The sequence below is a fragment of the Marmota marmota genome, unplaced genomic scaffold (assembly GCF_001458135.2).
Source record: "Marmota marmota marmota unplaced genomic scaffold, marMar, whole genome shotgun sequence".
NCBI lineage: Eukaryota > Metazoa > Chordata > Mammalia > Rodentia > Sciuridae > Marmota > Marmota marmota.
The window spans coordinates 261,043-273,223 of record NW_026005674.1 but is presented as its reverse complement, the minus strand read 5'-3'; the positions used below and the strand labels follow the sequence as shown (position 1 = coordinate 273,223).

At 35.7% G+C, this 12,181-nt stretch overlaps 1 protein-coding gene across 1 annotated transcript; it reads left to right on the top strand.

The window, feature by feature from the left end:
• Positions 1-3,547: 3,547 nt before the first annotated feature.
• On the top strand, positions 3,548-4,233 carry LOC107160813 (tRNA-splicing endonuclease subunit Sen15-like; the record flags this gene model as incomplete). Its single annotated transcript, XM_048797572.1, has 1 exon — positions 3,548-4,233. A coding segment is annotated over one exon (477 nt), but the record flags the coding sequence as incomplete, so codon positions are not given.
• Positions 4,234-12,181: the final 7,948 nt, after the last annotated feature.

Sequence of the window (12,181 nt, the reverse complement as noted above, 5' to 3'; positions counted from 1 at the left end):
CTTCTAGCATTATTTTTTAATCAGTATATTATAATTATATATAAAAGTTGGAGTTTTGAGGTACGGTCATACAAGGAGATACAACAGAGTATAGTTTGGTCAATTTTATTTCCCAGGACCTTATCTTGTTGCCCCTCCTCCCTCCTTCTCAATCCCCTTCCTCTATCCTATTGGTCTCCCTTCTATTTCAGTGAGGTCTCTTTTTCATTCTAATCTCTCTCATGCACATAGGCACACATACGAGAGAAAACATTTGTCCCATCACTCTCACTTAGCATTATATTCTCCTGTTCTACCCATTTAAGAGCAAATAACATTATTTTATTCTTCTTTATAATTGAGTGAAACTCCTTTGTGTTTATATGCTACATTTTCTTTATTCATTCTTCTGTGGATACATGGATAGGTTGGCTGGTTCCACAACTTGGCTGCTATAAACGTTGGTATGTATGTATCAATAAAGTGTGCTAATTTTTAGCTGTTTTGGACAAACACCAAGGAGTGGAATAGCTGGGATATATGGTGGTTCCATTCCACACTTTTGAAGAATCTCCATACCGATTTTCAAAGTGGTTATATTAATTTTTAGTCTGACCAACAATGTATAAGTGTACCTTGGCCCCCACATCCTTGAGAGCACTTACTGTTATTTATTCCTAATGATTTTCATTCTAACTGGAGTGAGATAAAATCTTAGTGTAGATTTGATTTGCTTTTTCCTAATTGCTACCATTGTTGATAATGTTTTCTAATCTCCCCAAACATAAAATACCTAAGAATAAATGTAACCAATAAATTGAAAAATCTCTACAATTAAAACTATAGAACAGTCAACAAAGAAAATAGACTTTACAAAGGTGGAAGGCCCCACATGTTCTTGAGTAGGCAGAATTAATATTGTTAAAATGGCTAATATTTCAAAAAGCAATCAATATATTAAATGTGATCCCCATCAACATGCAAATGACATTCTCACAGAACTAGAAAAAAAACAGTCCTAAAATTCTTATGGAACAATAAAAACCCCATAATAACCAAAGAAATTCTGAGCAATACATGTAATGCTGGAGGCATCACAATATCTTATCTCAAATTATACTACAGAACTATAGTAGGATGATTAGACATGAAGACCAATGGAATAGAATTGAAGATGCAGACAGAGACAAACCCACATAGATGGAGTCATCTGATCCTTGAAAAGCTGACAAAGAGATATGTTGAAGAAAAGACAGCCTTTCTAACAATGGAACTGGGAAAACTGGAGATCCATATGTAGAAGAATGAAACTAGATTCCTATCTCTCATCTTGCACAAAAATCAGCTCAAAATAGGTCAAAGACAGAGGACTTAGATGAGAAACTATGTAACTACTAGAAGAAAACACAGGGTCAACAATCCAACTTATTGGTGCAGGCATCAACTTGGCGCTATGACTCCTAAAGCTCAAGAAATAAAACGAAAAGTCAGTAAGTGTGATAACATCAAATTAAAAAGCTTCTACACAGCAAAGGAAATAATTAAGAGCATGAAGAATGAACCTCAAAAATGGGAGAAACATCTTTGCCAAATGTTCTTGCAACAGGGGATTATTATCCAGAATATAAAAGAAACTAAAAAAATTAGCACCAAAATTACAATCTAAGCAATAAATGAGCAAATAAACTAAACATACATTTCTCAAAAGAAGAAATACAAATGTCCAACAAATACATGGAAGAATACCTTTGAGAGACCTTCTTTTATTTTAGAGAGAGAGAGAGAGAGAGAGAGAGAGAGAGTTTTTTTAATATTTATTTTTTTAATTTTTGGCGGACACAACATCTTTATTTGTTTGTAGTGCTGATGATGGAACCCAGTGCCGCAAGTATGCCAAGAGAGCACGCTACTGCTTGAGCCACATCCCCAGCACCAAGATAGACCTTCTTTGAAGCAAAGAAATTAAAGAAAAAGGCTACATATTATATGATTCCACCTAAATACACTTTCTAGAAAAGGAAAACTGAAGGGAAAAAAAATGATCCATTGTCACTAGAAGCTCGGCAGAAGGGGGGTTTCATTAGAAAGAAGCATGGGAGAACTTTGAAGGCAATGTAATCATTCTGTACCTTGGCAATGGCTATGGTTATGTGACTGTATTTGACAAAAAATCCACATAATTATATATCAAAAGATAGAATGTTACATTAAGAAATAAATTGGAAAGAAGAGACATAGTGGGAGAATTTGAAACAGAGAATTATATAAGTGCACTCCAAGATCAAACATCTGTGAAAGTGGGATAGAGTCTCATAGTAGAAGTATAGGTGACATTCATGCTGTGAACAAAATCTCCACTGTTTTTGGAAGTCTTTTTCAGATAAATGGTTGTACTTACTACATTCTGTGTTAATTGTCTCCTACTGGCTTGTTTCTCTCCTTGTATGATAAATTATTTGAAGGTGGAAGAATGAGACTTGACCTTACACACATTTGTATTTTCTGAGTTCCAGATAACACCAAAATGTCTCATAATAGGTTGGTGATCAACAGTAACTTAAGGACAATAATGAATGAGTAAAATCATGGAGGTTTAAGGCCAATGTAGCAGAAGAGTTATCCACCTGGTATTGATTGTGCCAATATGAAAACCAGTATAAAAACTGGGTCATCTGGACATAGATCCGTGATGACAACCAAATTTGGTGCTGGGAAGAAAACACAGATGTAGCTGTCCAATAGTTAAGAACTTGCCTGGAAAACAAATAGAGGAGAAAAACAATATGTAGATAATTTTTCAGTAAAGGAGATTTAGACAACAAAGGGCAAATTAATTTTTCTATAATAGGGAAGAAATAAAAGTTCAGAAGAAAAATAAGGAACTTAGAATACAGACATTGTCCCTCACCTGCCACTCCAAACTGGGAAAGAAGGAGCAGCTTTGAAGTGAAGAATGATAAGAGAAAGCGTTGGGAGAAAACCTTGACAACAGAGTGTTCTGTGTCAATCAATGCAGTGAATCAATGCATGTAGTGGTATAAGAGAACTTTTAAAAAATATTTCAGAGGTGCTAAGGAATTTTATTAGTGAGGAGATGATTCAAAGAGAAGTATTCCCCCACAATAGAATTAGAATGACAGCGTGGCATAGAAGAAGTAACCTATCCTAAGATGAAGAGAAAAAAAATACACTATGTTACCCAATATGATTTGTCTACCTTTTGCCTACCTTTAAATATGTACATATTGGTCCTAGAGAAGAAGGAAAGTCTTTTTTAAGATTAACTAACATTTTAGGTTGAGTTTTATGCAAACTAGTACGATTTATTCATGAAGGGGAGAACCTGGCAAGATCCAAAAATAAAAAAGCTATTTTTAAATTAAGAATGTAAAATTTCACCTTGTTTTATTTTGCAAAATAGTCTTGGAAAGTGGTGTTTGAATTATTTAAAAACCAAATTATGGTCACCATGCACTACTATAACATTATATATTAAAAGCAACTCTTGGTGCACCAAAGGAGGCCGCGTGGGCGGGCTTGGAGGAGAGTGGTGATTCTGAGCTGACCCGGGGCTGTAGTGGGGTCTGGACTTGGGCGGTGTTCGCGATGGCGGGGCGCTCGCAAGTGGACTCTGGCGGACGCCTGGATGAGCACCCACCCTAAGTATTTAGAAATGATGGAATTAAATATTGGAGATGCCACTCAAGTTTATATAGCATTCTTGGTTTACCTGGACCTCATGGAGAGTAAAAGTTGGTATGATGTAATTTGTGTGGGATTACCTGAACTTCAGCTCATCTGCCTGATTGATACTGAGATAGAAGGGGAAGGGGTACAGACTGTGTTGCCTACACCCATCTGTGCTTCCTTCAGCTATCAAAGGATAAGGGACATCTTGAAGGCATCTCAAAAACTACGAGGGAATCCGGATTTACCGATGTCTTTCACTCTGGCCATCTTGGAGTTCGATTCTACAATAGTCTATTATAAACTCACTGAAGGGTTTATGCTGCCAGACCCTCAGAATATTACCCTTAGAAGATAACATCTGTACTTCTCAACACTTTATTCATAAAAGATTGGTTTTGAGATCCATTTAACTGCTTTATCTTTTATCTCAGAGATAGAGTCAATTTAGCTTTTCTCATTCCATAAGTTTTCTTTCTGAAGAATAAAACTTTTTCAGATAAAAGAATTTGTATTGCTTAAAACCATAGAGTTGTTGCTCTAGAACTCTTATTAGAGACAGTTTAGAGACAGTTTTACTCACTTTTATGTTGAGGATGTGTTCAGAGGGGTGGAAGTGCTGTACCTCTTCATAACCCACACTCACCTGCTGCTGTTGGCTGCTTGTTGAAACCACCACCTCTTCCCTTATTCTGCTCTTCCAGGGCCTTCTGACCTCTGTAGCTAGCTTGAGCTGGTACTTCATGTACATTGTGAAATGTGGAGAGTTTATTTCTGCCTGCTTTTCCATCTTTTGTATAAAGTAAAAGATTTATTTGAGTGGGTTTGTTTTTCTGTTGCACTTACTGTTATTTTCCTTTTGGAAATATGCTTGTCATGAGTGTAAATTCATATGTCAGCATTAATAGGGGCCAGAGAAGTGCTTACAAGAGTGTTGGGCCTTCCTTTCCATCCTGTCACCACCATCCTTATTATATCATAGCTTGAATATTATAAGAGAGTGAGGGACAGTTTCAGCATTAAAAATATGTTTGTTAATTAGACCCAGTTATTCCTCTTTTGTTAATATCTTCCCATTGACTTGTCCAAATATGAAAATAATATGCACAAAGACTTTCCAAACAGTATTGTTTTGTAACTTAAATTATGAATCACTTGAAGTTTAGAGCAGGAGTCAAATGTGGGGCTGTACTTTGTCATCCCCTGGTCAAGGTAAATAGTCAATAAACAGATCTATGAAGGGTATATTCTGTACTCATTAAAATTATGTGATCCTGGCTGCAAGTAATACACCAAGTACATGTTAGAATGTGACAAAGTGGATGAAATTACTAACTGGTTATAGTAGGATGGCAGAGCAATGAATGGAAAACTTTATCTTTCCTCAATATTTTAGCTTTTACTTATGTTACTTTTATAATGAAATATTTTAAAATAGAAAAACCTCAAAATCTGTAAAAAATAAAATAAAAGCAACTCTTTTGTCATAAATTATTTTGTAAAGTGGATAAAGGAAATATGTTTGTATTGACTGTTTTCCATGGATAAAAATAAAATAATTTTACCCCTCAGATATTTGATATAATTGTGAGACTAATTGTCACATGAAAAATACTATGATTACAAAGAATACAAAAATAACAGGATCAAATCAAACACGGGTCACTAGGATGTGTGTTTCCATGTTAATATACTTATTGTAAATGTGAGTTAATCTGATTTTTCTGGAGAAGGTTATCTTTAAACATGACTAAACAGAAATATTAGGGATATATAACCTGATATTTTGACAGTCTTCTCTTGAATTTAATTTGATCACATTTTCTTAGACAGTTTTATTGAAGTACAATTAAAATATAAAGAAACGCACATATTTCATGTGCACAATTTGATGCAACTGCACATATATAAATACCTATGGTATCATCACCATAATTAAGTTAATAGATGTATCCATTACTTTCAGAAGTTTCCTATGTCCCTTTAGGTTTGTGTTTGCTTGTTTGTTTTTTTTTTTTGTGTGTGTGTGTGTGTATGTGTGAGTACTTAACGTGAGACTGAACCTCTTAATTTTTTTAGTATTTTTATTAGTGCACGTTAGTAACACAGAATAATGAGTTCCTTGCAGCATATTTGTACATGCATATAACATATTTTGGTCATTTACTTCCCTCCATTACCCTCCCTTTCCACCCCCTTTCTTCTTCCATGATTCCCTTTCTCTTCTCTCATAGACTCCCTACACTTTCAGATCATCTTTTTCTTCCACATATGAGAGAGAACATGAAATACCTGTCTTTTGTAGTCTGGTTTATTTCATTTAACATATAATGCTAGCCAATTCCATCCATTTTCCTGCAGATGTTTTAATTTCATTCTTCTTTATGGCTGAATAAGACTCCATATATATAATATTATGTTCATACATGCAATATTTTCTTTATCCATTCATTTGTTAACAGATACCTAGGCTAGTTCTATAACTTAGATATTTTGAATTGTGCTGTTATAAGTATGGATTTATATATAATACTAAAGTATGCTGACTTTTATTCTTATGGATAAATACCAAGTAGTGGTATAGCTAGATCATATTATAGTTCTGTAGTTGTTTCGTTAGCTTTTTGAGGAAAGTCCATACTGATTTCCATAGTGTTTGTACTACTTCATGTTACCATCAACAGTGTATAATAGTTCCTTTTTCTCTGCATTCTCACCAGCATTTACTTTTATTCACATTCTTGATGATTGTCATTGATTGGGGTGAGATGGAATCTCAATGCTGTTTTGATTTGCATATCCCTGATTGCTAAAATTATTGAAGAGTTTTTATGTAATTTTTAGCCATTTATATTTCTTTTGAGAAGTGACTATTTGATTCATTTGCCCAGTTACTGACTGTGTTATTTGGGGTTTAGAGGTTTTTTTTAAAGTTCCTTCTATATTCTGGATATCAATTCTGGTTCAGAAGAGTAAGTGGTAAAGATTTTTTTCCCATTCTGTAGGCTCCCTCTTCAATCTGTTAATTGTTTCTTCTGCTTTGTAGAAGTTTTTAATTTTATGCAATATATTTTTTTTATTCTTCCTATTATTTCCTGGACTATATGGGTCCTATTCAGAAAATCTTTGCCTATGCCTATATCTTAAACTGTTCCCCCCATGTTATCCTCTAGGAGTTTCAAATTGATGGATCTCATGTCTTTGATCTATTTTGAGTTGTATTTTGAGATATAGGGATAGTTTTAGATTTCTACAAACAGGTATCCAGTTTTCCCAGTACTATTTGTTTAAGAAGCTATCTTTTCTCCAATGTATGCATTTAATATCTTCATTCAGAGTCAGATGACTCTAGTTGCGTGGGTTCATTTCTGTGTTCTCTGTTCTATTCCACTGGTCTATTTGTCTCCTATTATGCCAGTACCATGCAGTTTTTGCTATTATGGCTCTGTGTTATATTTTGAAATTGGCTATTGTGAAATCTCTAGATTTATTCTTTTATTTCTCAGGATTTCTTTGGTTATTTTGGTTCTTTGGTATTTCTTGTGTATTTAGGATTGTTTTTACTATCTATAAAGAATGTCATTGGTAATTTGTTGAGGATTGCATTGAATCTGTATATCACTTTTTATTAATTCATTTTACTTATACATAACATTAGGATTCATTTTTGCATAATTATAGAAGCATATAATATAATTTGCTCTAATTCAGTTCCCAGTACTACCATTTACCCTCTTCTGTTCCCTTCCCTCTATTGATCTTTCTACTATTTACTTATAGTTTACTTATAGTTTTTTGAAATATCTAAATATGTACATAGAAAAGTTAGGTCCTTTCATTCCACTCCTCTTTCTTCCCTTATTCCATCCCCCTCCAACCTCCCCTTCAATCTCTTTCCTCTACTCCACTGATCTCTCTTCTATTTTCATTTGATTCCCCCTCATTTTCTTTCTTTCTTTTTTCTTATTTTGAACTAACATCTGTATATCAGAGAAAATATTCAAGCTTTGACTTTTTGTGTCTGGCTTATGTCACTTAGCATGATGGTCACCAGTTCCATTCACTTATCAGCAAATGCCATAATTTTATTCTTCTTTATGACTGAGTAGGACTTAATTGTGTATATATACCACATTTCCCTTGTTCATTCATCTTTTGAAGGGCACCTAGGCTGATTCCATAGCTTGGTTATTGTGAATTGGCTACTATAAAACATTGATGTGACAGCATCATTAAAGTATGCTGATTTTAAGTCTTTTGTATATATATTGAGGACTGGGGTAGGTGGGTCATATGGTGGTTCTATCCTAGATTTTTTGAAGAATCTCCATACTGCTTTCCAGAAGGTCATACAAATTTGCAGTCCCACCAACTATGTATGAGTGTACCTAATACATAGATATTTGTTCCTGTTATTTCTAAGACCTTGGGATGCATAATTTCCTCTTAGAACTGCCTTCACTGTATCCCACAGATTCTGCTATGTTGTGCTTTTATTTTTACTTAATTCTATGAATTTTTTAAGTTTCCCTGATTTCTTCAATAACCCACGGGTTATTCAAAAGTTTATTGTCCAATCTCTACTATTTGTTTGCATAGTTCCTATAGTGTCACTTGCTATTGATTTCTAGTTTCATTCCATTATGATATGACAAATGCAACAAAATTCATTTTTGTATTTGTTAAGATTTCTTTCATTGCCTAAAATATGGTCTACTTTTGAAAATATTTCATGAGTAGCTGAAAATAATGTGTATTATGCTGCTGTTGGATAGAATATTCTGTAAATAAAATATTTCTGTCCATTTGATCTATAGTGTAGTTTTAACTCTGATATGTTTTGTTGATATTTTAACTGGATGACTTTTCTATTATCATGAGTGAGGTAGTGAATTCATCCATTATTATTGTATGGGGGCCTACTAATCCCTTTATGCTGAGTATTCATTGTTCAATGAAATTGGGTGTGCTTCCATCAATGTTTATAGCAGCACAATTCACAATAGCTAAACTGTGGAACCAACCTAGATGCCTTTCAGTAGATGAATTGATTAAAAAATGTGGCATATATACAATGGGATATTTCTCAACAACAAAAAAGAATAAAATCATGGCATTTGCAGGCAAATAGGCAGAGTTGGAGAAGATAATGCTAAGTGAAGTTAGCCAATCCCCAAAAAACAAATGCCAAATATTTTCTCTGATACAAGGAGGCTGATTCATAGTGAGGTAGGGAGGGGAAGCATGGGAGGAATAGATGAACTCTAGATAAGGCAGAGAGGTGGGAAGGGAAGGGAGGGGGCATAGGGTAAGAAATGATGGTGGAATATGATGGATATTATTATTCAAAGGACATATATGAAAACACAAATTGGTGTGAATATACATTGTATAAAACCAGAGATATGAAAAATTGTGCTCAATATGTGTAATATGAATTGTAATGCATTCCACTGTCATATAAAAAATATTTTTTAAAAAGAAATTGGGTGTGCTTCTTATTTCCATCCATCCTCCCTTTTCTTCATTACCATTTGTCTAATCTAAAGTACTTCTATTCTTCCCTCCATACCCCTTATTGTGAGTCAGCCACCACACATCAGAGAGAATATTCAGCCTTTGGTTTTTTGGGATTGGTTTATTTCACTTAGCATGATAGTCTCCAGTTTTATCTATTTACCACCGGCAAATGCCATAATTTCATTCTTCTTTATGATGGAGTAATATTCTATTGTGTGTGTGTGGGTGTGTGTGTGTGTGTGTATACATATCTCACATGTTTTTTAATCCCTTCATTTGTTGAAGGGCACTTAGGTTGGTTCCATAGCTTAGCTGTTGTTTGAGCTGCTATAAGCTTTGACTTCACATATGTATAATACGTCAGAATACATTCTACTGTGATGTATAACTAAAAAGAACAAAAAAAAAATTAAAGAGGCAATAAAGTTAAGTCACTAGGGTAATAAAGTTAAGTCACTAGGATAATCACAATCCAATATGACTGATGACCTTAAAAAAAAGAAATAAATTGGGTGAGCTTATGTTCAGTACATATATATTTACATTGGTTATATATTCTTGGTGAATTATTCTTTTTAGCAATAGGTAGTACTGTTGTAGGGGACAAATGAGGCAGGGCACTATGATAGCAGGAAACAGTTTTATTTGGTTCCAGCCAGGTTCAGAGGGTACAGCTTTCACTGAAATCAATTAATCCCTTGAGCCCTGAGTTCAGGTAGTTTCAGAAACTTATACCCAGGCTGATTCATAGTGGGGTAGGGAGGGGAAGCATGGGAGGAATAGATGAACTCTAGATAGGGCAGAGGGGTGGGAGGAGAAAGAGGGGGCTCAGGAGTTCACAGTCTGCAGAAGTTCACATAAAAGCAGCTTTTTCTTTCACTGTTCTGGGCAAGTTAACCCTTCAAGGACAGTGCCTGAGAAGGGGAGAGCTTCTTCTCCCCTTTTTTCCCTCCCCCTGTCAGCTGTTGCCATGGAGCCCAATTGGTAAATTCTCTTCTCTTAGAAATGTAGACATCTGTATGAAGCTCCAGCAAAAGGCCAGAGGCCTTATTAAAGGATCTATCTTTTTAAATCACATTCATAAACACATATTTTACAAACTACTATATTGGATAAATGTTTGTGAAAAACTAGGAAAAGGGGCATTTTGCACTTGGAGTGCTGATCTCTTCCAGGATAGTGGCCAAGTAAAATAGAGCAACAGGAAAATAGGAAGTTTAGCTACATTGAACTTTTTTGTAGAGACTCCAATAGTTCTAAAATTAATTATGATGAATATTTCTGGAGAAGCTTAAGTAAGATTTTCTCTGTGTGTGTGTGTGTGTGGGGGGGGGTGTCATTACAGTGTCCTTCTTTGCCTCTTCTGATTAATTTTGGCCTGAAGTCTGCTTTGTTGGATGCGAGTGTTACTAATCCTACTTGCATAGAACATCATTTTTTATTCATTCACTTTTTTTTTCAGTATTTTTTGCCAGTTATGTTTGTCTTGTGTAAGCAACATATATTTGAGTTTTTTTGTTTAATTAAGTTTTCTAACATGTGCCTTAATTGCATAATTAAGAGCATTTCAATCAATGGTTATTTTAGAGAGATATATACAGGACTTGAGAAGGTGGTGAAGCAGAGCCAGGCAGTGACCCCTCTCCCCTCCACAGCAGAGAAAGAGATCTATAAAGAACAGCTTTTTGGAGAGGTGGATGATAGAATAAATGCTTCAGGTGGGCTAAAGGTGGAAGGACAGGAGGGAGACCAATGTAAGATAGTTTGAGACCTGGAGAGACTTCAAGTTTGGCTACCAGAGTAGAATATAAGGACAAAGTCCTCATCCCTGAACCTGTACCATTGATACCACTGGTTACCAGTGACGAGTCCTGCTTTTTCACATGTTGAATTATAACATTAGAGAAGCACGCTGAGGCAAGCATAAAAAGCAGGATTTATTTAAAAGGGGGTCACATAGATTTCTCCTGGGAGGGAGAAGAGGGCCATAGCTGGTATCCTGGCATTCTGCCCTTTTTTATATGTCCTAGGCTTCCTCTCTTCTTGGCTCTGTTCCTCTTATCTTTCTTCTTTCTACATAAGTGACTAGGTCCAGGAATGCTCAGTGGGATGGCCAAAAGATGGGAAAACAGGTGGGCTAAAGGGGTAAAGGCAGGAGAGAGCAGCCCAAGACACATTAATTTTCAACTTTTACAACTCAATGTAGGGAGGAGCAACTCCCTGGACAGGTTACCTTAGCAACAGGTTGAAGTAGGGCAGGTTATCTTGATAGGGTAGAGGAAGGTCTCTGAAGTCATTCTGTCCCTCAGGAGGCAGTCTTCAACTTCCTGGACTCACTCAAATGGGCCTCCTTGCCTGACCTGATTCAATTTACCTATCTATACTGACTGTCTAATTTTTGCTTCACCATGATGTTGGAGGGGGAAGATAAGATATATATAATCACTACTAAATTAAAGTTGCTGAAGCCTCTCACCCTTTCCACAAACACAGGAAGTGGTGTGGATCAGAACAAACATAAGTGCACTCACAGGAAGTGCTAGCCAAAAGCAGCACTCCACATAGTCTGCAGATGACATTGAGCAAACACACACACACACACACACACACACATACACATAGAGGGGAGGAGGACATAAGTTCATGCCCTTAGCAACAGCTTAGGAAAGCAGACCAAATTAAAATGCACTGGAGTGACAGGTTCATTGAAAAAAATCAAAAACTGAACCCAAGCTGTGAACAGAAAGCTGTGCTAGGCATGGCAGACATTTCCTGGAGCCCACAAGTGGCCAGCCAACCTAGAAGAAATTAAATCAAAACGCCATCTTCACACATTCAGATAGCAAGAAATAAAACCAAGGGGGAATAGCCCTGCAGTGGGTATTCAATAAGTCATTTAAAAGGAACTTGTAGAGTGACTGCTACTAAATTAAAGTTGATGAAGCCCCTCCCCCTTTCCACAAACATGGGAAGTGGTGTGGATCAGACCAAACAT